The following is a 27,466-nucleotide window of genomic DNA, read 5'->3' on the forward strand; positions in this document are numbered from 1 at the left end:
ATGCAGGGGCAGGAGGGGTAATGTACATTATGCAGGAATTAGGAGGGGTAATGTACGTTATGCAGGGGTCAGGAAGGGTAATGTACATTATGCAGGGATCAGGAGGGGGTAATGTACATTATGCAGGGGTCAGGAGGGGTGATGTACATAATGCATGGGTCAGGAGGGGGTAATGTACATTATACAGGGGTCAGGAGGGGGTAATGTACATTATACAGGGGTCAGGAGGGGTAATGTACATTATGCAGGGGTCAGGAGGGGTAATGTATATTATGCAGGGATCAGGAGTGGGTAATATGCATAGTTTAGGGATCAGGAGTGGGTAATGTACATTATGATGGGATCAGGAGGTAGTAATGTACATTATGCAGGGTCAGGAGGGGTAATGTACATTATGCAGGGATCAGGAGGGGTAATGTACATTATGCAGGGATCAGGAGGGGTAATGTGCATTATGCAGGGGTCAGGAGGGGTAATGTACATTATGCAGGGGTCAGGAAGGGGTAATGTACATTATGTAGGGGTCAGGAGGGGGTAATGTACATTATGCAGGGATCAGGAGGGGTAATGTACATTATGCAGGGGTCAGGAGGGGGTAATGTACATTATACAGGGGTTAGGAGGGGGTAATGTACATTATTCAGGGGTTAGGAGGGGGTAATGTACATTATTCAGGGGTTAGGAGGGGGTAATGTACATTATACAGGGGTTAGGAGGGGGTAATGTACATAGTACAACGAACGATTAAAAGAGGACAACACACACAGACAAAGACAGGGGTGTTCTCGTGCTGCAGCCATGATGCATTGTGCTGTGGCAAAAATCCAGCAGCGTCCGAATGCGATCCATTCCGCTGAATGGCGCCGCCCGGCAACCACAAACAACGCATGCAGTAGTACAGTGGTGCAGTTTTTGGGGGGTAAATCAGTTGGTGAGGATGCAGTAGTATTATGCCTCCTCACTGCCTTTCAAACACCCTCTGAAAAACGATCCACAGGAGAAAAAAGCCTAAAAAAAGAAAACGAATGCAGCCACCACATCCAATGATTGCTAAATTCCCATATATATTACATTTTTTTGTTTTGGGATTAATACTTCTTTGAGCTTTGAAAATCTGTTTCCTATTTTATTTTAATTTTTTTCTAAAGAAATGCGATTATATTCATGAACAAAGTATCTTGATGAGACCGAATAATTCATAATGATTGATAATTGAACGCTCTGGCCGATTGACTCAATCCAATCTAGTTTGATTGGAGGGAAATTATTGTTGTTTTATCACTTTCTGGTTCAATAGTTTTGATTGGATGATATGAATGAAGAGTGTATGGCCATCATAAGGAGTCTAACCGATACACGTCATTCTACAGGTCACGTGTGCCTGACAGTTTAATTTCTGAGATGATTGTAATGAATAGAGAGGATAGGTGTGTCACGTGACTGTAGCCCGTACGATGTCACTCTCCATGTTACACACTCCTCCCTCTTCCAGAGCAGCCCGCCCCCTGGGACCCGGAATCCAATCAGATATCGCTGACATTGCCAGCCTACACGGCGCATGCGCACTACATAACTGGTCCATAGAGCGATCCTGGGGATCTCGTGTGTTTTTATTTTACTGATTCTTCCGCTCCTGGTGTGAGTCGGTGACAACTGTCTCCTAATTTGTTGCCCCCGAAAGAAATGGAGCAGCCAGGAGCCCCTCTAGTGCTGAAGAACCGGAGAACCACGCTGGAGAGAGTGGAGAAGTTCATCTCCGATGTGTACTTCACTGACTGCAACCTGAGGGGGAGGTGAGAGGTCCTCATAGATATGACGAGGGCTTCTATGGACTCTGCTTAGGGGTTGTCACCTCATTCCTTTACAACCCAACCCATATTAATTACACAGCTTCAGAGGCAGACTAAGGTGGTAATTACACGTAAATCAGCCCCAGAACCTGTGTAATCAATGTGTTTGGGTTTATAGGCATGAGGTGGCAGCCCTGACTCTGCTGTGTCCTGACAGCACAGCTGAAGGTGAGGAGGGTTAGAGGCTCTGTCAGGCTTTTATTGCAGCCTGTGTCCCCTTTAAGGAAATGGACTTGAATTGTTCTGATCACCGGTGTCTTCCAGAGAAAAAGTGTGCTGTAACCTGACACCGGGGCAGGAAGTGATGGGAAATCTTCTAATGGGGACATTTGTTCCTGCAACCACTGTTAGGAAAGTTAGGAAATGTTCCATTCAGTTCTTGTTTTTCCGGCTCCATTCACACCAGAAAGTGTCACAGACCCCTGCAGAAATTGCACACATTTATGAAAGACGCTTAAAACCGGCATCACACCATAACCTTTATTGTTACTGAAATGACAAACAGACGGGTGGTTTTCCCGCATAGTTTAAAACCCGCAACACAGCGACAAGCAATGTGAACTAGTTTGCTGGGCATAGGGCTGCCTTATGCACGTTGCATTAAAAAAAAATAATTAAAGTGTGAATGAGGTCTCATGATGGTAGTTTGTATAACCCCTTCTGTTCCCCCCCCCCCCTCCCTCCCTGAAGTCCATTAACTGGGTGTCGGGTGGGGGGCATTATCACTGTGATTGGCTGGGCTTACAGCGAGCAAGCTCTCAGCTCAGAAACCTCAGCCGCCATGGACACATTTTTGTGATGTGAGGGAGTTAAAGTATAAGTTCACTCTTTGGAACATGTTACATGTTCTGTCCTAAATACAGTCCTCCCTAAGTCCCCTCCCCCCCTCCGATGCCCCCCTCAGTCCCCCTCCCCCCCTCCGATGCCCCCCTCAGTCCCCTTCCCCCCCTCCGATGCCCCCCTCAGTCCCCTTCCCCCCCCTCCGATGCCCCCCTCAGTCCCCTTCCCCCCCCTCCGATGCCCCCCTCAGTCCCCTTCCCCCCCCTCCGATGCCCCCCTCAGTCCCCTCCCCCCCCCTCCGATGCCTCCCTCAGTCCCCTTCCCCTCCTCCGATGCCTCCCTCAGTCCCCTTCCCCCCCTCCGATGCCCCCCTCAGTCCCCTTCCCCCCCTCCGATGCCCCCCTCAGTCCCCTTCCCCCCCTCCGATGCCCCCCTCAGTCCCCTTCCCCCCCCTCCGATGCCCCCCTCAGTCCCCTTCCCCCCCCTCCGATGCCCCCCTCAGTCCCCTTCCCCCCCCTCCGATGCCTCCCTCAGTCCCCTTCCCCCCCTCCGATGCCTCCCTCAGTCCCCTTCCCCCCCCTCCGATGCCTCCCTCAGTCCCCTTCCCCCCCCTCCGATGCCTCCCTCAGTCCCCTTCCCCCCCTCCGATGCCTCCCTCAGTCCCCTTCCCCCCCTCCGATGCCTCCCTCAGTCCCCTTCCCCCCCTCCGATGCCTCCCTCAGTCCCCTTCCCCCCCTCCGATGCCTCCCTCAGTCCCCTTCCCCCCCTCCGATGCCTCCCTCAGTCCCCTTCCCCCCCTCCGATGCCTCCCTCAGTCCCCTTCCCCCCCTCCGATGCCCCCCTCAGTCCCCTTCCCCCCCCTCTGATGCCCCCCTCAGTCCCCTTCCCCCCCTCCGATGCCCCCCTCAGTCCCCTTCCCCCCCCTCCGATGCCTCCCTCAGTCCCCTTCCCCCTCAGATGCCTCCCTCAGTTCCCTTCCCCTCCGATGCTTCACTCATCCCCCCCCCCCCCGATGCCTCCCTCATCCCCCCCCATGCCTCCCTCAGTCCTCCCTCCCCTGATGCCTCCCTCAGTCCCCTCCCCCCCAGCGATGCCTCCCTCATGCCCCATTCACACCTCAGCGTTTTGTAGCTCAAAGCTCCCTCAGTCCCCTCCCACGATGCCTCCCTCATGCCCCATTCACACCTCAGCGTTTTGTAGCTCAAAGCTCCCTCATCCCCCCTCCCCCGATGCCTCCCACAGTCCTACTGCCTCCCTTAGTCCCCCCTAATGCCACCCTCATGCCCCAGTCACACCTCAGCATTTTGTAGCTGAAACCTCCAAAACTCTGGAGGTCAAAGAAAAATCAATTATTCTCTATGAAGATGGTTCACATCTCCGCTCCAAGTCGCCTGAGGCTCAAAAAAGTTCTGGAGATTTTTTTGTATTTCAAATCAGGCAGATTGGTGCGTTCTTTTTTTTTTTTAGTGTTTTTTTTTTTGCTTACAGATGCATGGAAATCCTTGATTTTATTGAGTTTTGTCGGCAGTTTAGTTCCTAATAATTGCATAATAGCACATTATAACAGACTCACCTGAAAACGAAGCCCTCCATGGCCAAGATGGCCATAAAGTCACTCCCGTCCGCATGTGCTGAAGTGACATCATCACCAGCTCAGCCATTCATATCGCTGAAGCCCATGAACACAGAAGGAAGACTGGGTGAAGATGGAAACGCCTTCAGCAGTGACAGCGCACCGCCGGGGGGCTTCGTTTTCTCTGTTTACGGCACGGCTCTGAAGGAACGACATTGCTATGCCATTCCTTCAGAGCATGTGCGCAGGTGATGTCACAAGCTGCATCTAAAGTAAACGGTACATGTTTAGGAGATATTTACTATACCTATAGGTAAGCCTTATTATAGGCTTACCTATAGGAAAACATCATACATGAGAGTTTACTCCCACTTTAACTCAAATAATACCTAACCTAACAAATAAATAAAGAGTTAATAAATAAAAAAAATTAACCCCTAATCCTAACAAAAAAGTAAAAAATAAGAATAAAAGCAGATGAAAAGCTGAAAGCAAAGCAACAAATGATGAAACAGATGATATTTTCTCTATTGGTTTATTAAAAAGCGCCAAAGCTCAAAAATGCGCATACAAACGCTTGAAAAAACATGACGCTGAGGTGTGAATGCAGCCCCAATGTGACAACGGGTGTTTGATCTTCTCCCCGCACCCACTGTCACAATTTAACCACTAGCTGACCCCCCCCCGCTGCAGATATACTGCGGCAGGCAGCCGCTCCTGGGCAAACTACCTTACATGTACAGCGCTCGCTCTGGGGAGTCTAGGGGGCTAGCGCACGCTCATCAGCGGGGAAGCCAGCGCATGTTTCAGGTGGCTCCGATTGCCGCCTGACACCCTCGATCTCTCCCCACTGAGAGAGGACGGTCGGCTGATGTAAACACAGCCGTCCATCCTTCTCCCTGGAATGATCACAGAGAGCATGCGATCCTGCTATATAGGATCGCATGTCTCTGTGATCATTTCACAAGCCCTGAACCCCCACAGTTAGAATCACTCCCCTAGGCTTACATTTAACCCCTTGATCACCAACAGGGTTAACCCCTTCCCTGCCATTGTCATTAGTACAGTAACAGTGCATATTTTTAGCACTGAGTACTGTAGTAATGTCACTGGTACCCCCAAAAGTGTGCATGGGTCTGATATAGCTGTTGCAGTGTATTGCCCAAACCTGCATTATTCAATGTGTCATTTATATTCAGATCCTACCCTTGTGAACCTTAATATCATACAATATTGTGGTGTCTGTGTACCCATAGCATGCATTATAAGGGTGAGTAGGCGACTGCTATTTTTTGATGATCGTTACTTCTACAGTAAACAATTTTCAGTTAAATAAAATGAATGAGTCCTTTAGTGCCGGTTCACACTAGGGCGACCTGTGAGGCGACCTGGTCGCCTCACAGGTCGCCGCAGGTCGCCTCCCATAGGGAAGCTACGGACCCGTTCAAATAGGAGCGACACAAGTCGCTCTGACCTAGAAAAAGGGTCCGGAGCTTCTTTGGGGCGACCAGGAGGCGACCGCCATAGACTTCAATGTTATGAAGTCTGTGGCGGCCGCTCCGAGGTCGCGGCGCGCTGCTCGCACCGCGACCTTGGAGGTCGCCACCTAAAGTAGCGTCGCGGTAGTGTGAACCGGCGCTCATTATAATGTAACAAACCATTTTCCTAGTAATAACCTCTTGCTCTCTGTGTAGGTTGTTTGTAGCGAGGTGTCCTGTGGATTCTCTTTCCTGCTTTTTAACAGAGGAGCGGATCTCATATGATGATGCTTTGAAGAGAGACTTTCAACCAGCTCAGGTTGGACAGACCTTTGGACCAACGTAAGTACCATAAACCCTGTAAAGTGCGGGTATTGTTTAATCAGTTAGGTATAAAACTGAATTGGATCGTGTCCATCTAAATTCCAGGAATCATCTACATTGCATACTTTTCAACTGTCCAGCTTGGCCTAATGTAAATGTGTATATCTCATACCTGAGCGGCTACTGGGGAAGCTGACGGTCACCGTAGTAGTTTGTGCTACTACAGTGAGGGCCACGATCTTCTGAATCCTGCTGGGGTTCTGAGCAAATGTCTTTCCCCCTGCACATTGACCACAGGGGATTGCTTGCTGAACACAGCCACCATTCAAAGAATGCCTTGTATTTTTTTCAGTTAATACAAGGTATTCTCTGATTGGATGAGGTGGAGAGGAGGGGCACTGAGATCATGGTCTCCATGTCTTACGATCAGAGAATGACTTGCATTCATTAAAAAAATACAAGGCACTCTGTAGATAGTTACATTGCTGGGCGAGAAACCTCCTATGGTCAAAATGCAAATCGGAAACCACTCACACAGAACCTGAGCAGGACCCCGGCACTTGCGGCGATCACTGTAGTAGCAAAGACCCCTACAGTGGCTATCAGCTTCCCCAGCAGCCCCTCAGGTATGAGATATACATACTTTCATTGTGCCAAGCTGGATGTAACAATAGGACACAGATAAACCCTGGAGTTCAGCTTTTATCTATAAAGAGGTTTTATGCCTAAAGCTTTAGTTCACCTCTTCAGAAAAATGAAACTGGAGAAGTAAAAAGGGAAAGTGGTACACTGTACCCATGTGCCGTTTTTTATTATTTTTTTTTTTTTACACAAAGTGGAGCTTACTTTTGGTGGTGATTAATCAGACCGGTGTTGTTTTTTATTTTTTTTTGCTAAACAAACAAAAAAAGACAGAAAATTAAAAAAAGAAAACATTTTAATAGTTTGTTAATTTTGCAAACAGAAATTTTTTCTCCTTTATTGATGTGCGCTGATAGGGTGATACTGATAGGGCGGCACTGATCAGGAGGCACTGGTGTGGCGGCACTGATAGGCGACACTGATGGGTTGCACTGGTAGGAGACACTGATTGCCAGCACTAATAGGTGGCACTAGTGGGCACTGGTTAGCAGAACTGGTGAGCAAATGTTTTTGGACCCTTTTACAGATGCCGCTAATCGGCTTTATTATTTTCTCCTCACACTGTCAGTGTGAGAGAGAGAAAGAAAAAAAACAAAAAGCCGATAACCGGCTTCTGTTTACATTGTGTGATCAGCTGTCATTGGCTGAAAGCTGATCATGTGGTAAAGGGCCATGATTGGCCCTTTACCCCGATCTGTCATCAGCTAAGTCCCAAGAACTCAGTGATCACAGAGCGCCCCGCCCGCACACGAGAGGATGTCCATGGATTCTCCCCGCCATTTTAAGGCAGGAAGTGGTTAAATCCCATATCCCTGTATGTTGCAATCGTTAGGATGCGCGTCTGAAAGTTTTTGGAAACTATCGACACTCCCTGCTGATACCTCTGCTTGTGGAAGGGACTTCCAAATCCTTGCTCTGACAGTAAAGAACCCTCTACGCAGTTTAAGGTTAAACCATTTTTCCTCCAGTTTCATCAAATGGCCGTGTGTCTTTTAAACTCCCTCCCACTGAATTTTTTTTTTTTTCCTATGCTGGGGTCACCAGTACGGTATTTGTATATCGCTATCATATCTCCTCCTCTCAAGCATCTCCTCTCCAGAGAGAATACGTTTAGTGCTTGTAGTCTTTCCCCATAACTGAGGTCCTCCAGTCCCTTTATTAGCTTTGTTGCCCTTCAATTATGATTTTAAAAATAAACGTCTGTACATACACTGTCACCACAGACAGGTATGGTTAGGGATTTATCAAATATGATATATTTATCATATAGCGCTCTTCAAGAGGCAGGGGTTCTTTTAGTTTGCATTTTAGTTTGCATTAAAAGCTTCAGAGACATTTTAACACTTTTCAAAATATGGTTTAATAGTGAAAAGTTCAAAGTGGTGCAAATAAAATATTTACAGAAAGGGTGTTAAAATAGAAAGAGACAAAGAAATAAAAAGGAGTTGAAAATAAAGAATACTTGCAAATCCTGGTTTCAGCCGAGTCCAGCAAGTCCCAAGTCCTAATAGGTGTTTCTCTATCGCTCATTGACAGACGTAGTCTTCTTGATTCTCAAGAGCTGGGTTATGTTGTCTCCGCAGGAGTAGGACTAGGCAGAAAGACAAAACGTTCTGGCTCCACCTTAGGGGCAGTCCCTGAGGGTATATCCTCCCTCTCTCTGCTACAGGGAATCAGTTTTTTTCTGTCTAGTCAGGAGTAAGGACCTAAGTTCCTTGCTGGGATCTTTTGGTCCTGGCAAGACTTTTTTTTCTTTAAGAAAAAGACATTTTTTAGGTAGTTTTTCTCCAGTGTTTTTCCTGTGAGATCTTCAAGCAAAAATGCCGGACTGGGCGACACTTGTGGTCACCCCAGCCGGCCTACGAGCGTGCGCAGACCATGGCATTGCGCTTGGTCGGCCGCGACACATTCAAGTAAGTATGCGGGGCCGGGCGACGGGCTGGATGTTGAGATCCAGTGGTCACCCCGGTTTCTGCCTACGAGCGCGTGCAGACCAGAGCTCCGCGCTGGGTCGGCCGCGACGGAGTCCCAGGGAGGGACTGACCTTGCGAGTTAAAAGTCTCGCTTGGACGCCAGGAACCAGAGAGTCGAGGCGTCCGGAGTGGTCCACAAACCCCCACCCCGGTGGAGAGGGTATTGTGAAGAGAGGGTGCCTGTCGGTTCAGTATGGTGAGTAAACGTTCCTTTTTTTTCTTTCCTCGTTATGAGGCAGTATGAATTATGGGCCCCTCCATATATGGTCAGTATATATCTGATACTTACAAGTCCCCCCTTGTAATACAGCATGTGTTTTTGGGAAGTGGACTTGGTTTGAGAGCTAACACTCTACCCAGCAGACTGTAACATTACAGCAGACATAGGAGGTATAATCCTACCTTATTTGTAGTGTATCTCCTGTAGATCCATATATCGCCTCTTAGCAGAGATGCAGGTGGATGTGCTGGGAAAACGATTTCGGCGGTCCGCCGCCATTTTGCCGTAGACCAAGTGCATGTATGTCCTCAGGTCACGCCGGCCGCCATGTTTTTGGAGTCTTATGTCTCTTCTATGGGGGCGGCCATGTTTCGTGAGCCCAGCTTCCTCGTGGAGAGCTGGGAACGCCGGAAGGCGTACACAGGGGGCGGAGCCACGTCCTTCTACCCGGGAAAAGCAACAGCTCCTTCCAGTCTGTGTAAGACAGACGCTGACTGCAGTTGGTTGGAAACTTCACTGCATCGGTTGGTGAGCCTTGGGGGTCCCTCTCTCTCTCTGTGGGATCGAGAAGCAGGTACTCTGAGGGGCGCTATTGCGCTAGGGGGAGACACACAAAAAAAAAAAAGAAAAAGTTTTTTTGTTTTTGCTGGCAAAGGTGTCCTGAATTAACATGGACCCTGCCACTCATGTATCTCCTCCGGATCCCCTCGAGGGGTCTGCGGGATCCTCCAGCACCCCACTGACAATTGAATCATTGTCAGCTATTATGGAAACTTTTGTGTCCCGGGTGGAAGTGGCTTGTCAGGGACAGGGCGCAAGAAAGCGACCCCCGCCTAACCCCTTATTATCTGAAACCTCGGATTCAGACTCTGAGCCTATTTCTGCAGTTGCAGGTACTTCATCTGGGATTGGTGTCTCGGGTCCTGTCTCTTCAGACAGCGAGGAGGATGTTTCGGCATCCGCCATAGCCCGAGAGGAAGCGTTGGTAAACGCACTCATTGTATCTGTTCAAGAAACCTTAAGGTTACAGGGTATTCCATCGGAAATAGCTGAAACTGAAATCCCTTTTGGGACTAAAAAACGCATCAAAGTGGCGAAGGTTTTTCCATTGCCCAAATGTTTTGGCAATCCAATCGAAGAAGAATGGCGTCTGCCAAAACGCACTTTTACTATTTCTAAACGCATTGACAGGCGTTATCCGTTTGAGGAAACCCTCATTAAGAAATGGACAGAACCACCTGTGGTGGATTCATCAATTGCTAGATTGAATAAAGCCACGGTTATTCCTCTAGAAGACGCTCCGTCTTTTAAAGATCCAGTGGATCGCAAGATAGAAGCTATGTCTCGCACCATGTTTTCCTTGATTGGATCAGCTTTCAGACCTATAATAGCTATTGGTCTGGTTTCGCAGGCTGTAACTGAATGGACCAAGTGGTTACGCCGGGACTTAGAAGAGGTCCCTCAGGCGGTATCAGATTTGTTGGAACAAATGATACAGGGGTTACAGTTTGTGTGTGATGCGGCGTTAGACGCCACTCCATTATTGGCGCGAGCATCAGTCTCAGCAGTGGTTCTCAGGCGTACACTGTGGCTAAAAGGTTGGTTAGCCGACCAAGGTTCCAAAAAAGCATTGGCTAATATCCCCTTTTTAGGAGAGCGTCTATTTGGAGCCAACTTAGATGAGATCATTAAGGATCTCACGGGTGGAAAGAGCACCTTTTTACCGCAAAATTTTAAAGGTAAAGGAACTCGTCAAAGACGAGGGCCTTCTTTTTCTGCTCACAAGAGGTTTTTTCGTCCCGCGGGTGAAAAAACTAAGTCCTCCAAAGCTCCTGCAGGAGGCGTCAGGGGTCGTTGGTCGGGCAAGCAAAAGCCCGCCCCCTCCAGACCTGAAGATAAACCGTCCAAAGCCTGAAGGTGCGCCCCCACCCATAACTGGGGTGGGGGGACGTCTTCGCCGGTTCCCGGATCCATGGCTTTCCAGAATCCCGGACAAATGGGTTTGCAAAGTCATAAGGTCAGGGTACAAGATCGAGTTTCGATCTCTCCCACCGGCGCGATTCTTCCCTTCCAATATCCGACTATCCCCGGATCGTTTAGAAGATCTGCGGAGAGCAGTCACAGATTTACTACAACAAGGAGTGGTAGTCCACGTTCCTTGGACAGAACGGTTTCAAGGGTTTTATTCAAACCTATTTACAATACCCAGGAAAGAGGGCAAAGTGCGTCCAATTCTGGACTTAAGGGCACTCAATTCTTTTGTCAACATAAGAAGATTCAGAATGGAGTCCATTCGCACAGTAGCAGCCTTCCTGCATCCAGGGGATGTCCTAGCGTCCATAGACATCAAGGACGCATATCTTCACATTCCCATTTTCGCAGGACATCAGCGGTTTCTACGCTTTTCCGTAGAAGAGAACCACTATCAGTTTGTGGCGTTACCTTTCGGTCTCGCCACGGCTCCGCGGGTCTTCACGAAGGTGTTGGCCCCAATGTTGGCACTTCTGCGCCAAAGAGGCATATCGATCCTTGGTTACCTAGACGATCTTCTGCTTCATGCAGAGTCTCCTCAGATCTTGCTACAAAACATAGAAATTACTATGATTTCTTTACAGGAATTCCGGTGGCTGGTGAACCAGCAAAAGTCATTTCTGGTTCCCACCCAGAGGCTCGAATATCTGGGTCTAATTCTAGACACAGTCAGGACAAGAGTTTTTCTTCCGGTAGGGAAACTCCGAAAGATTCAATCAGCAGTCCAGTTGTTACTATCCAACAGCTGGTCTTCTCTTCGAACTTGCATTAGGGTTCTGGGGTTGATGGTGGCTTCCTTCGAAGCAGTCCCAATTGCCCAGTCCCATACCCGAATTCTTCAGCAAGAGATTCTTCTCAGATGGAATCGGAATCCGGAATCCCTGGACAATCAGATCCGATTGAGCAAACAGACCAGAGAGTCTCTGGTCTGGTGGCTTCGGTCTCCGATGCTCAGCCAGGGAAAGTCATTTCTGCCAATATATTGGACGATAGTGACCACGGATGCCAGTCTATCCGGATGGGGAGGAATTCTCGGTCAGTTATCTGTCCAGGGACTTTGGTCCCCGGAAGAATCCAGGTTACCGATAAATGTATTGGAACTGAGAGCGATCAGACTTTGTCTGATTCACTGGACCGAGCAGCTCCAGGGCAGCCCGGTTCGGATCCACTCGGACAATGCCACGGCCGTGGCTTATGTCAATCACCAGGGGGGCACCAAGAGTGTCCGAGCGGCCAAAGAAGTGGCTTGCATTCTTCGCTGGGCGGAACGATTTGTTCCAGCAATCTCTGCGGTGTTCATTCTGGGGGTGGAGAATTGGCAGGCAGATTATCTCAGCCGTCAGACTCTGGATCAGGGGGAATGGTCCCTCCATCCAGACGTTTTCCACCAGTTGTGCCTACGGTGGGGCACCCCGGATGTGGATCTGTTGGCATCACGATTCAACAGGAAAGTTCAGAGATTCGTGGCTCGCTCCCGCGATCCTCTAGCAGAAACCGCAGACGCACTGATCGCCCCGTGGGGGCAATACCAGCTAATGTATGCCTTCCCTCCTCTCGCGTTACTGCCAAGACTTCTTCGCAGGATAGAGGAGGAAGGAATTCCAGTAATTCTGGTAGCTCCGGACTGGCCTCGTCGAGCTTGGTACGCCGACGTGGTCAGACTGGTGGCGGACGTCCCGTGGAGACTTCCTCTCAGGGAGGACCTACTGTCTCAGGGACCGATCTTCCATCCTGCTTTACGATCGCTGGCTTTAACGGCCTGGCTATTGAGACCCAGGTGCTGAAGGACAAGGGATTGTCAGCCTCAGTTATTCCTACTCTAGTTGAAGCAAGGAAAGCGACTTCCAGAAAGATTTATCATCGCACATGGAAGTCCTACATTGCATGGTGTGAACCTTTGGGGTTCCGTCCTCGGTCTTATTCGATTAGTCGAATATTAGCTTTTCTGCAACAAGGGGTTGAGCAGAAACTGGCCTTGAGCACTATCAAGGGTCAGGTCTCAGCATTAGCTATCTTCTTTCAGAAGCCTTTGGCTACTCATTCCTTGGTGCGGAATTTCATCCAGGGGGTGCGACATCTGGCTCCGCCAGTGCACGCGCCGTTACCCCCCTGGGATCTTAATTTAGTGTTGTCGGTTCTTCAGAAACCTCCCTTTGAAGATATTAGGGAGATTCCTCTACCTACGTTGTCCCAGAAGGTGGCCTTCTTGGTGGCTATTACTTCTGCACGCAGGGTGTCAGGACTGGCCGCATTATCTTGTCGTTCACCATATCTGGTGGTTCATAGAGATAAGGTGGTTCTTCGTCCGAATCCATCCTTTCTACCAAAAGTGGTTTCAGAATTTCATCTGAATGAAGAAATTGTGTTACCTTCCCTGTGTCCTAAGCCCAGTCATCCTCGGGAGGTTGTTTTAAACTCCTTGGATGTGGTCCGGGCGATCAGGGTATACTTGAAAACGACAGACTCGTTTCGCAAGACGGATTCACTTTTTGTGATCCCAGATGGACCCAAAAAGGGGTTGCCTGCATCTGCCGCGACCATTTCCAGATGGATCAGACAGACGGTAGTACAGGCTTATTCTATTAAGGGTCGGGAGCCCCCGTTCCCTGTTAAGGCACACTCCACTCGGGCACTTAGTGCGTCATGGGCCTTTCGCCATCAGGCGTCAGTGGTCCAGGTGTGCAAGGCGGCTACCTGGTCGTCGGTGCATACCTTTACTAAACATTATAAAGTTGATGTAATGGCATCGTCTGATGCCTCGTTTGGCCGCAAGGTTTTGCAGGCCGCAATTTGAGGAGACCAGTGGTCTACCTCGAGGGTTTTTTCCGTTGGAAAATTTTTCTTTAGTCTCATTCTTTGTTTATAATGAGCCTTTAAAACTTCTAGTTTGGCACCGGTTGGGCCTTCTAGATTGGATTTGATTTTGTCAATCCCACCCCTCATTTGTGGCACTGCTTCTGGATGTCCCAGCTCTTGAGAATCAAGAAGACTACGTCTGTCAATGAGCGATAGAGAAAAATGGATTTTTGTAAGATCTTACCGTAAAATCCTTTTCTCTTAAGCTCATTGACAGACGTAGTACCCGCCCCTCTATCATTGAGTTGGGTTGGGTTAAATTCTCTGTTACTGCTTTAGAACAGAACTGATTCCCTGTAGCAGAGAGAGGGAGGATATACCCTCAGGGACTGCCCCTAAGGTGGAGCCAGAACGTTTTGTCTTTCTGCCTAGTCCTACTCCTGCGGAGACAACATAACCCAGCTCTTGAGAATCAAGAAGACTACGTCTGTCAATGAGCTTAAGAGAAAAGGATTTTACGGTAAGATCTTACAAAAATCCATTTTTCTTGGTTTGAGGTTAATGAGAGCTGTCAAACTGTCCTGCATTCCCCTTTTTCTCTGGTATCAAAGGAGTGTTGACCGAGGCCATCTGACCAATTAAGCATCTGAGGAGTGGTTTCTGAGATGTCTCTTTGACTATGTCCCAGATACAGTTTTTTTTTTATAGCTATTCATATCTCTGAATGCCTATATCGCACTTGGATTCTAACATCGGTCTATAAAAAAAAAATCGGTATTGCGCCACCTGGTGGACGTGGCTAGGTACTGCATACCGGCAGTATGAAAATCCCCTAATCCATTGATGGTCTGACAATGGATCAGATGGGTGGAGGATGTCAGGGTGATGGAAAGCCTCACAAGTTCAATAAAAGACATGCATGATAAATTGAGAAACACATGGTTCTACTAGATTGTGTTTACCTGCACTGACAAATTTAAACACCTATTGGCAACTTTGTGATCTGCTAAAGTTTGCTTACCTTTCTCTTAATACCCCCCAGGAGATTGAATGATTATAGTGTCTTTTTGCTGAGTGCCACCGGTGTGGGCACCCAGTGGTTGCACCCTTCCCTTTGCCCCATATCCCCCCCCTCCCTTTTTTTTTTTTTTTTTTTTTTTCTTCTTTACTCTTCTTTTAATACTTTCCTCTATATATGGACAAGGTTGGAGATAACCTTCTGTGACCATTCCATGGGATATCTAATCTAAGCACTCCCGCCCGCCATTGTGGCCATGGATCCTTTTTGCCCACACCACTTCTTTCATGTCACCTTTTTGGGTACTGTAGTCTGATTTACCCCTGGCCTCCTTTGTGTTTTTCAAGGATTTCCTAATTGAGTATTTTTTTTGCTCTGTTTGTATGGTTTCCCATTTTGTTGTTTGCATATGTGCTAAAAAAAATTGTATAAATAAAGAATGCAAACCTCAACCCATGAGGATAGAAAAAGTTTCAGTACAAACACTTTTACATTATGCAACTACTTTTGTAAATGCCTGTATACTGCGCAAAAAACAATACCTGTTTTCAGTTGCTATACCTACCCTATGCCACATGTAAATTATGTCATTTCTTACTTTTACAGACTGTTTGGCACCTGGCATTTGTCTTTTTTAAGTTAAAAAAAAAAAAAGCAATAAAAAAAAAAAAAAACTCTTCTGTTTCTTGCAGTTGGTGGACTTGTTGGTTCAAAGTGCAGCTGAGCATACCTAAGAAGTGGCGTGGACAGGAAGTCCATCTAATATGGGAAAGTGATGGTGAAGGGTTGGTGTGGAAGGATGGCATACCTGTCCAGGTAAAGGATTATTCCAGGAAAAAAAGTCAAACGCAAGACCTGCCAACTGTACATACTCAGTTGCTCTTCCATGAGCTCATGTGAAGTAGCTACTCCCATGACTGTCACCAATTTCTGCTACTAATCTAAATGGTTCTTTCTGAACAATGTTTTATTTCTGAATGGAATGTTCAGAAATTGCCAACATGGTAAAAATATTTGAAAGATTGTATTTAAAGGGTTTGTTCTCACTAGCTTGTACGCCAACATTACCCATAGTATCTTTAAGCGTACAGACTTGTGTCCATTCTCTGCCAGAAGTGGAGGGCGGTTGCATTTTTACATTAATTTCTATGTGCAGTGCAGAAAAATGCAGACATTGTACATTTTACCATACCTCACCTCTCTGTTCTATTGTAGTATCCTTTTCATACTGTGATAGAGCGGAGAGGTGAGGTATGGTAAAATGTACAATGTCTGCATTTTTCTGCACTGCACTGGAGCTCACCTGAAGTCTCCATCCGACCGTCTGTTTTTATGCACATAGAAATTAATGTAAAAATGCAAGGAACTGCCCTCCACTGCTGGCAGAGAATGTACACAAGCCTGTATGCTTAAACTTTCTTTAGGTCAGTGATAGTGAACCTTTTGAGCCCAAGTGCCCAAACTGCAACAGGTGTACAGAGCAGCGTGTCAGAGGTCATGTGACTGCATCCAGAGGAGGGGTGGGTGAATGGAACTCGCCCCACCATATGTCTGATCCCTGGTAGGAGATCACACACAGTCCGCTACAGTAATGGCTGCTCTAGGAGTCCCTGCCCTCCCCAGCAGGTGCAGTGCCCCCTCCCACCTGTGCACCTCGCTCTGAGCCCCCAGTAATATCCATCCTCCAGGGGCAGCAGTGGCACCCAGAGAAAAATAAAAATAATGGGGGAGATAAGAGAGCAACTGCTAGCTCTGTCCCTATCTGCAGTGCCTGCTCTGCCCTCCTGTCCCAGTCTCTGCAGGTAGGTCTGTGTATGATCGTGCCTGGTACCTTCCATGTCATTCTATGTGCTCTCTTTGATCCAACCGCTCCCTCGCAGCCTGCGACCCCCCCCCCCCCCCGTCCTCGTCTTCGTGGCCCCTGTCAGCTTGTTTGCCGGGCCTCACTGTTGATGTTGTAGTGGAGGGGAGGTTTGAGGAGTCCAGGCTCTGGAGGGCATCTCTCCCTCTACCTGCGATCACCGGGCTGCTCACGTGCCCACAGAGAGGGCTCTGCGTCCTAGCTGTGGCATGCGTGCCATAGGTTCACCATCGCTCCTATAGGTAAATGAAAAACGCTAATGTAGTAGAATCTAACAGGTTAGATTTTGTACAATCCACTTTTTTTTAAATTGGCTTCAGAGGTAGGTAGGTAGCACTATGAGCTAACCAAAGGTTTTTTGCTGTATGTAGTCTTTATCCGCCTTATACTGAATTTGACTACAAGAAGGGCGAGCACAGGGGGACCTCATCAGTGTGCTGTGGTTCCTTCTTTACCCAATGACCGTAGTAGGAGGAAAGGTGACTAAAGAGGCAGAACCTCATCAGCTATTTTTTTTTTATAGTCACCCCTGACTCTGAGGACTTGGTAATGTGACTTCGGTATCTGATGGGTGTGTTTAACTGGTTATGTTTCCCTGATGTAACTACAGGAAATGTACACTTCTGTGGTTGTGATGGGTTACTGCATATTTCACATAATATTTTTAAACTATTTGTAAAGATAGAAGTTTTTTTTCCTTAATGCATTCTCTGCATTAGGGTGAAAAAAACTTTTAATGATAGCACAGCCCTCAGTCCCCCTAACTAGTTACCTGAAGCCGATCTGCATTCAGCACTGTGCACGTGTGCAGCAGCTCTTCTCCCTGGTCCCTACGCTCAGAGGCTTGGCTGAGAGTATTGGCAGCATTGGCTCCTGTTGCTGTCAATCAAAACCTGTCAGCAGAGAGCAGAGGTTGGGGCAGAGCCGGGCTGTGTGTCTGAATAGAAGCAAGCAGCCCGGCTTGGGATCGAGCACGCTGAGTGCCCCCATAGGAAGCAGCTTTCCCCTGAATTTCATTAGCTACATTCTTGTATCAGGTATTTGGTTCTGAAGTAGTGAAGGCAGACAATGCAGCCAGCTACCATTTCCAGAAGTAGGGAAGGAATGTAGGCTTCCTGTTCCTCTCTTGTTAGGTGTACTTTAACAGACCACACAGTTGCAACCTTGAAAGTATACCTAGTGCAAAAACCTTAGATTTTTTTTTTTTTTTTTTGGATGGAGTAGGAAATAGAAATAAATGTATTCTTTTTCTTTTTCCCCTCACTATCAGTCTCTGTGACAATGGTCATCAGGACAAATGGAGAGGATGTAGCCCCCTAGCACAGATACATAAAGCAATAAAACCGAACAAGGTACTAATCCTTACCTACTTTAAACAAAAAAATGGCTTTAAATACACTTTTGACACAAAGTTTGGTTTATTTTATACTAATTGAGATCTTTTTATGCAGGGCTTAACAAAGGAGGGTGAAAAAAACAGCTACATTTTGAATAGACATTTAAAGGAAGGGGATCCACACAGGTAAGAACTCTGCAGTACATAGAAAAGGTTTTCCCAACAGTCATTTGTTTTCCACCATCACTACCTTTGTAATGTCCAAGCATCCCCGATTACCTGTTTCCACATGTATCTCCTGTCTATTCTGATCCATTATTGCAGTTGATGCACGGACTACATCTGCAGATTCTTATCTAGGAACTTATTCCGTTATACAGTGTGCAGAGCAAGGTTCAAAGTGCAGTATTCACAGCAGCAGGTCAAGATCATGGCTTCAGTAAAAATAACTCCAGTACAAAGTGCAGTAACCCACTGCAATAAAACTAAACACTGAGCAAACATGTTGCCAGTGCTCAAATAAACTAATAGTGCAAACGTTAATATTAAAGGGGGCTTATAAAAGAGTGCAAGAGACAAAGGCAGAAACACAAGGCAATCAATATAATCCATATCATGCTAGTCTAGCTTTAGAAATGTGTAATTTGGTTGCTATGGGTTACTGTATTTTGCTCCACGTATTGTTTATTGAATTAGAACAGTGTTCTATTTTATATGGGTTCATAAGTCTGTGGCTTCAACCCCCTGCTCATTTAAGGTCTAGGCTCCTGTATTCCTGAACAGATCACAAGTACTGCATTCCTTCAATAACCTAACCATGAACTTCAGCACCAATTTACATGTGTGTGAATTGGTAGCATGCATTTCCTTTAGGCCCCATTCACACTAGTGCGACTTGTCCCGCGATTTTGGACCGCAAAATCGCATGACAAGTCGTTTTCCATTATTTTCAATGAGCCCCATTCATATCAGTGCGTTTTGAAGTCGCACCAACTTCAAAGTAGTTCCTGCACTACTTTGCCACGATTTTAATGCATTTTGAGGCATATAGCCTTGCCCATGCTTTCAAAATCGCGGCAAAAATCGCGCGGCAAAATTGCATTGCAATAGTGTGAAAGGGGCCTTAATCCCATTCCAAGATGGCTAACACTTCAGTCTCCAAAAGGGCTCAACATCCAATCAAATTATTTTTCCTGTGCAAGATTGTCACTGGAATCCAGTTCTGCTCTACAGATTGAATGATTTATTCATTCTGCCACTAGCTGTTGTCATAATCTGCATCTCATTTGGTGACCATACACCTTTTGATAATTTATTATTTTTTTTTTTTTACAATTGATCTCTTCCAGTAGGAATAATTGTTCTGTAGTCAACAACCTGTTTGATCGATATGCCATACACAGGGAGGTGGATTTTGATTGATAGATTTATTTGTAACCTACAATCGTAAATCAGCTGCTTTCCTGTTTCTAACATGTAATCTCATCTGATCATTGAAATACAATCGTGAACAAAGTTTCTCTGTGCTGCCTATTGATGCAAAACAAATTTCCACACAGGAAGTCACCCAGTTTGATCGAATCAGATTGAAAATGAGTCTAAATCACTCTGAAGCGAAGTTGGGGCTATTCAATTGTTTGCAGATTTGATGGTTTTGTACAAATTGCACATCAATTGGATAAAAACAATTGAAGTATGTATGGCTATCAATTCTTCTACAAGGCAGTTTTGCACAAACTTTTGAACCCTCACCAAGATCCTCCAGTTCTGATTTCGAGACCTACCAAAAAATATTATACTTTGGTTATCTCTGCTGTTTATAGATTGTCAAAGCATGCCATGGGAGACAAAGGCCGAAACTTCCAGAGTGACACTATTCTGGAGAGCCTAGGCTTGCCTTAGGCTTTCCTAATTCATTTTTGTCCACTAATGCAGTCCATAGAGGAGTCAAGTTTTTTATTTTTTTTTATTCAAGCAGCAGGTTGAACGAAAAAAGACCCGTTTTTTTTTTTTTTTTTTTTCCCCCCCATCCACACATCCCCATCCAAATTTTCTGCTGAGATATTGTATTTTGACAGCAGGGAGACTTCCCTACCATCAGAATACACAGATCAGCATTGCAGACTATAGCCTGCAGCTCTAATCGAGCAACTCAAATCCGAGGGGGTGGATGTACAGAAGTCGATCGTTAGAGCGACTTCTGTGCAACCATAGGGCCGATACATTGATCAAAATTCAGCCGGTCAGTGCTGAATCGGCCAAATTTGGATCCATACATGGCCGGCATAAGAGGGAGAGATAGTACATTGTCTTTAGCCATTCTGTGAATAACATATTGCTGACATGCCTAAAGTTGTGGCATTGAGTCTTCAAAGTCTGTTTACATGAGGTAGTTTTTTTCCATTCAAGATATTTCCTCCTTTATGCTTTCTACTTGGCTTTTCTATTACTGTTTTCATGACTGCTGATACTTTATTTCATGTTTTTTGTATTTAAGAGCATGGTGATGGACGTACATCCTAATCCCCTGATAATGTCACATCCGATAAAATGCATAAAACATATGTCCCCACGTATGCATGAGTGTTGGCCATCTTTGATGTGGGCAACATAGCGATTGTGCGTACACAACGTTGTTTTATGCTCTGCATTTAATAAATTCAGTTGTTTTATGGTAATGCACTATGGGAAGTGTGCTTCCCATACCCTGGATGTTTAGATGGTCATATATCACAGATCATGGAGGAGGATTGCGGCAGTTGTTAAAGACTGGGTGCCATCTGCTGTGGGTTGCTTTCTTTAAAGTAGAGAGAATCTTCAGAACCGACACTGATTCGCAGGGTTTCCCCATTGCACCAGTATGAACCGGGACTAAATCTGGTAGCTGTGGGCCAACAACATTTTCTTAGTACTATCACTTTAACCAGGAGGCCCATCTGTTCCTTAGGTCTTATAATTTGTCATATAATATTTAAAGTGTTTTTCTCATTTTTGAGCTTTCTTCTTATTTTCTCAGCATGACCCTCTACATTGAGATGGCTTGCAATGGTCTATTTGGAGCTGGTCAGGGAGGAATGATTGCACCTGTTGATCTAAACAAGACATGTACTCTACAGAAAGCTGAACTTGCTGTTTACAACCGCAATGTAGAAGAACTACTTCTGGATTTTGAAATTCTCTATGACATGGCCAGGGTAAGTAAAACCTGCTGGATGTTTTTTTCAGTGTTATAGGAAATGTAAAGGGGAAATTGTGAAAAAAGAAATCTGTTTTTAATCGCAGCAGTAAGTGGTTTACTCCCCTTTAGCATGCAGGCAGAGCAACTGGTATACACACCCATACACATTGTTTATACATGCCTTCCTCTCGCATCTCTTCCACTCTGCCTACTCTGTTTTCTCCAAATTCAGAACAGGCTGTGGAAATCTCTTGCTGTCGCCATATAACAGTGCTGGGACCTGCCAGTTGGCTGCTCAGACACTCATCTCTGAATTATGAGAGGTAGGGGGGAGACTCTCTCATGTGGCTTGGCCCTGCCCCTGATCACTCGTCCTGTGAGAAGGGAGAGAGCAGTATTTTGGACCAAGTTGGAAGAGCTGGGATTCCCTTCTGACTTTTGGAGGATACATCAGAGAGGAATCTGTGCTCTCTGACCTTGTGCTAGTGCAGCGCCGATTGGCGCCATGGCGGTCATATGTTTTTAGAAAAAAAAGAAAATAAATATTAAATCAAAATAAGTTCTGAACACCTCAAATTATTTCAATCTTATACACCACATACATTTGTATTTCAAACTATTTTTTTATTGCTTAATAAAGAGTTGTGGGTGGGAAGGAGATCGTATTCAGAAGTGACGGGAAGAGATGCAGAGACGCACAGGAGAGAGCTGGAATGCTCAGCAGCCATGATAGACGTGGTTACCTCACAGAAGGGAAGACCGGATCAGGCAGGATCAGCCAGGTACAGAGAGAGAAAAAAACCATGTGGGTAATAGGACTTTAAAGGCAGCCAGGTACTGTAGAAGATGGGAAGGGACAATTGACAATGCAAATGCACTATACTATAGCTTGTGCCTTAATGGGACAGGAGCATCATCTTCTTTTTTTTTTTTTTTTTTTTTTTTTTTTTTTTTTTTTGGGGGGGGGGGGGGGGGGTTACAACCTCTTTAAGGTAAAAAAAAACTTCAGTTTTTACAACTACTTTAAATCATTTGTGACGATTTGCCCTAACCTTCAACCTCTTACCCATTCCACTAAATATGTGGGCCTACTGGTCATTATTTAAAGTGGTTGTGAAGCTTTGCGTTTTTTTTTTTTTCCATAAAAATAACATAATGCCTTATACTTACCTGCTCTGTGCAATGGTTTTGCACAGAGCAGCCCCGACCCTCTTGTTCTGGGGTCCCCCGCTGGCGCTCCAGGCCCCTCCTCTTCAGCGGCTTTCCTTGGGGGCACCTATTCGTATTTGCTCTCGAGTCCTGCTGTGTCTATTTCAACAGACAGCGGGACTCGGACTCCCCTCCCCCACCCGCTCCTGTATTACTGGATTTCATTGACTGCAGCGGGAGCCGGTCACTCCTGCTACTATCAGTCTGTCCAATGAGGAGAAAGACAGCGGCGGGAGTCGCTGCGCACGTGCACATCGCTGGATTGGACTTGCTCTGGTAAGGAAAGGGGGGGGGGGTGTCTGGGGGGCAGCTGCAGCACAGAAGGTTTTTCACCTTAATAAATGGAACGCATTAAGGTGAAAAACCTTAAGGCTGTAGAACCACGTTAAACCATACTTGGATTCCTTCCTTTTGCTGTTTAATTTTGATAATTATGAACTGTAGTATGTCACCTTTTATATTTGTTACGTTCAACCATAACACATTTCTTCCTGATGTATTTTTCCTAGTTGCTTGGTGAAGATAACCAAAGAAGCTATCAAGCTCTCTATGTGGCCAACCAAATGGTGAACCTGTGTGATGTAAATGACCCCGGTACCTTTGCTGCTGTTGCCAAGTTGGCTTCCACATTTTTCTGCCAGAAGAATGGAGACAGTCAGCACATGATTCATGCCATGGGACACTGCCACATCGACTCTGGTAACTATTGTTATATGGCAGGCCTGGTTATAACAAGTATATTTCTATAAATGAGTCCATTGAGTCTCTCATCATAATATGCTGATCAACAACCATATGGCTTTAGAAAAACAGCTGCTATGCTATTCTGATGTGATGTCACCACGCAGCCATGTCCGCACTCGCGACCTGGAGTCGGCTTGGATGCATGATTGTATCTGTAATACTAGTGTCAGTGGAGACACGTATAAATGTGAGAGCTTTTGGCATTTTTTTTTTAAATAAAAGTTTTTAGATGTTTTTTTGCACTTCTCTTTCTCCTTTGGATGATATGATAAGATAATGCAGAATAGAAAGTCAGCGTAAAGGGGTCCTTGAGAGAAATTTGCTGAACCTGGATAAACTGCAGATCCTGACTCCCAGAGTCACATGCACTATTAGCTGGTTTACACAATTCCCAGCCTCTTTCTCTGGAGAGTTTATTTGGTGGTTGGAGAGCACTGATTTGGTGGAATAAAGAAGAAGAAAAAAGAATTGTTCATTGTCCTTTGACACATCTTTCCTGTACGGAATAGTTTTACTTTTATATTGTTTTTTAATACATTATTTATTATTTTATTTCCTTTTTGCACTAGATACTTTCTTACACGTTTTTTTCTTATATTGAACATTGTATGGGACACTTTTTTAAGTGCTATTTATTAATACCAAATATTTACTGCATGTTCTTTATATTTTTATTATTTATATGTAATTTATTGATTGTAGGATATACATTGCACTTTGAAATTATACTTACACTTTAGATTAATTTAGTGGGTAAGATGAGGTAGTAGCACTGTACACTATTTTCACATCTTGAACAGATAAAATGTTATTTGCAGAGTTGGCATTATTTATTGTGTTGCCACAGTTTTTTTTCCCCTTTTCTTTTTCTTTTTGTACTATGGAGAATGATAGACAACATGATTTTATATCAAACTTTGGGGCTCTAGTATCATACTAAACCAGCAATGGGATGATATTACAGGTACCTGCTAGTGCCTATACCTGTGCACTGGACTCAGAATCCTGAAACAGTACTACTTGCTTTATTAGGCCAGCTTCGGGTTTTCCTGGCTTTACTATATTTTCCTCTTTCTACACTTTTTTATTGGCTCTTGAGGCCACTCATCCAACTTTGTGGCTGGTATGGTGGGGTAAAAAGAGGAAGGGGAGGACCCCTGAGTGGATAAAGTCAGCATAGTAGAACAATCTGAAATTTCGATTTCTGAGGAAGATCTGAGAAAGTAGATGTTATTGCCCTGATGCTGGTTCAGTATAGTGCTGATGTCTACAAATACATTTTAAATGTTTTAAAACACATAGGGTCAATTCACTAAAGGCTACTGCATGAAAAATGAAGGTCATGTGAGCTTTTTTTTAATTATTTTTTTTGATATATTGCAGGAGATAATGAGAGTCAATTCATCAAAGTAAAATATTCAATGTGAGGTAAATACTGCCGAAAAAAAAAAAAAAAAAATAAATCATTAAAAGATAAATCATTAAAGGGTAAGTTCAGGCAAAACCTAACTAATGCTAAACCTGCTCTTTGCCACATTCTAAAGTTAATCTATCTAACCCTGTAAAGCCGAAATCGCTGTACTTACTTATTCTGCACCCAATTCGGTTCCGGTCTCCAGCGACGGAAGCTGTGTGCATGGGAAGACCGACAACGGCTGTGAAATGAATGGCAAGTGACGTCACCGGTAGACTTACTATGGGGCTTCCGTTGTCAAGTGCCTCTCCTGCACCTGCCACCACAGCAAAGCCGCCGCTGAAAGCTCAGCGTGGGACTGGACCGGATCGGGTGCAGAAAAGGTAAGTTCTTTTTTTTTTTTTTTTTTTTTTTCTTTACAGTCTTAGATAGGTTAGGTTTTGCCTGGACCTCTCCTTTAAAGTGAATTCACTAAAGAACACGCACATTCGTTATTTATCACCCGCCAGTAGGCAGCGGTAAAAAAATACCAATAAGTGGAACTCTGCACTGGCCAGTAAATGAAAAGTATACAATGTATCCATGTGGAAATGTTCTGCTCAGGAGAGAAAATAAATTGTAACATTTCACCAGAGGGAGATGGTTTTTAGTGAATTGACTACTTTTGAGATAAATACCGCATGCGTTATTTTAACTCAAAAATTCATGCAGTATTTATCTCTTTGCGAATTGACTCCTATATGAAGTAATTGTTCTACTTCCGTACTATGGTTTGCTTCTTCTTATGAGATAAATCAGTATTTGGAGAATTAGTGAAGCACATATTAAAAATCCTAGTATAGAAAGAACTCACTGGAGCCATATGGGTGAGTTCATTGCGAACCTCTTATGCCAAGATAGACCTGACCCAAAAGAACAGATGTTCCAGTATGAAGAGATCATCCTGGATGTGATGTAAAATGCAGGGGGGGGGGTTGGATAATTAGTATCCACCGAAAAAGTGACAGCTTTGTAGCCATATGCAGATGACTCAAGTAGTCACATTTGCATAGTTTGGCAATGTAGTTCTAAGTGATTTTAGCATTTTGTATGTTTTTGTTAAAATATCGGATTCTTTATGTGCTTTCTATTCTCATAACATTAACTTACATTGCTACAGATCTTTGTTTCCTGCATTGAAGAATGAAAATAAGTGGTTGTTTTAAGTATACCAGAAGACTCTATGGGCCTTGTTTACTAAACCTGGAGAGTGCAAAATCTGGTGCAGCTCTGCATAGAAACCAAAGACCAACCAAACCTAAGGCCCCTTTCACACTGTCCGCTCCATTGGCGGATGGCAGCTCCGTCTCCGCTCTGTGTGCGGAGACGAAGATGTCAGGTCCCCGCTGTCCTCTATAGGGGAATCAGATGAGAACGGACCGCTTGTCCGATCCCATCCGATCCGCCAGACGGATGGAAAATAAGGTTTCCATCCATCCGGATTTGACGGACAGGATCAAGTCGGATGGCAGCGGGTGTCGGCGAACATGTCTCCGCTGACATCCGCTGCCCCATAGAGATGCATGGGGCATCCGTTCAGATCCGCCAAAAAAACTGACAGGCGGATCTGAACGGTCCGCATGTGTGAAAGGGGCCTTAGGCTTCATGCTTCCAGATTTTTTGTCACAGCTTAATTGAACAAGCTGAATGGCTACCATGCACAGCTGCACTAAATTTTGCACTCTCCGGTTTTAGTAAATCCACACCACATCTCTATAATCTTTCCTATACTATGCAGGGAGGAATTGTGTTTCTCGTTCCTACAGACCAGGAACATCATTGTGTTCCTATACACACTGCTTGAAAAATTTGTTGTGAGCTGATCTGTGCACTATATACATCTTTTTCTTAAATTTTGTTACAGCATGGCTGTGGCCGTATAAAGAAACCATAAGAAAATGCGCTCGCAGCTGGGTAACCGCAATACAGCTGATGGCATCCAATCCAGACTTTACGTTTACTTGCTCTCAGGTATATCTCTTGGTTTTATTCACCAGCCATCTGTTCAGCTGTTATCACTGCCCTAATCTATCAGTCAGACTCGTTTGTACACCTGCTTCTCCACATATTGCCCATCAGCATTAACTGTTTTTATATGGTTATTGTACTAATAGGACAATTAAAAAAAAAAAAAAAAAGATAATCGAACGTTAAGGCTCATTACACACTGCCGCGACCCACAGTGCGACTTTGCCAGGCAACTTCCTTGCAACTTGAATACTACTTTAATAATGTGAATTGATGCGACTTTCAGGAATGCCTGGGTAATCTTCCTGTAATGTCAGATCCAAATCACATCAATATAGGTGAGGCAAAAGTCGGATAGAAGTCGCCTTGAAGTGGTACAGGAACCTTTTCTAAAGTCGGAGTGACTTCAGTAGTGCTAATTAAGACTGCTCTCATTGATTAACATGGGATTTCACATGTCATGCGACTTGGGGTCTCACAAGTCCGATCCCAAGTCACGAAAGTGTGAACCGAGCTGAAGGCTTCATGCACACAGACTGAAATAGGCATTTTTAGGCCTGGTTAACATGTGCGACTGCGGTTTCGTGCCTGGGGTCCGGTGCGTTTCTGTTCACTGATTAAGGTGCGATTCCCTCCACGTATACAAGAGTACAGCCATTCACCTGTATAGTAGGCTGTATGCGAGTCTCCAGGTGGGGGAGAGCACTAGGAGAATTCTGCTAGGCATAATAAATGCTTATTTTAATCCATGTTCATGAACCCTAAAGGTGCTTGTCAACAAGAACCTCAAACTTTATATGAATATAATCATTGTTTAAATTTTTCTACTAAACCCATTGGTTCTAAAAAGTCTTTGTCCATCATTCCATTTACTTGTCAACTTAAACTTCTAACAATACCCCATGATGTACTGTATATATAATCATACGCGCTAATAATGAAAGCATCAGCGATTGGATACTTTGCTTGCTATGTGTTTCTTAGACAAAGTCCACTTTGGATGTAAACCGATCAGCCATAAGTTTATGACTA

General features: G+C 45.3%; 1 protein-coding gene across 1 annotated transcript in view; it reads left to right on the plus strand.

Moving 5' to 3' along the window:
• The first annotated feature begins 1,663 nt into the window (after positions 1-1,663).
• Positions 1,664-27,466, plus strand: part of MAN2C1 (mannosidase alpha class 2C member 1) — a 95,387-nt gene continuing 69,584 nt past the window's right edge. Inside the window, exons 1-7 of the mRNA XM_082256823.1 lie at positions 1,664-1,793; positions 5,898-6,023; positions 15,378-15,501; positions 17,998-18,068; positions 20,899-21,076; positions 22,779-22,968; positions 26,331-26,437. Of these exons, the coding sequence (XP_082112949.1) occupies positions 1,684-1,793; positions 5,898-6,023; positions 15,378-15,501; positions 17,998-18,068; positions 20,899-21,076; positions 22,779-22,968; positions 26,331-26,437 (906 nt within the window). The 5' untranslated portion in view covers positions 1,664-1,683. The remainder of the gene's footprint in view (positions 1,794-5,897; positions 6,024-15,377; positions 15,502-17,997; positions 18,069-20,898; positions 21,077-22,778; positions 22,969-26,330; positions 26,438-27,466) is intronic.

The sequence above is a fragment of the Pelophylax lessonae genome (assembly GCF_965119305.1).
Source record: "Pelophylax lessonae genome assembly, chromosome: 4".
NCBI lineage: Eukaryota > Metazoa > Chordata > Amphibia > Anura > Ranidae > Pelophylax > Pelophylax lessonae.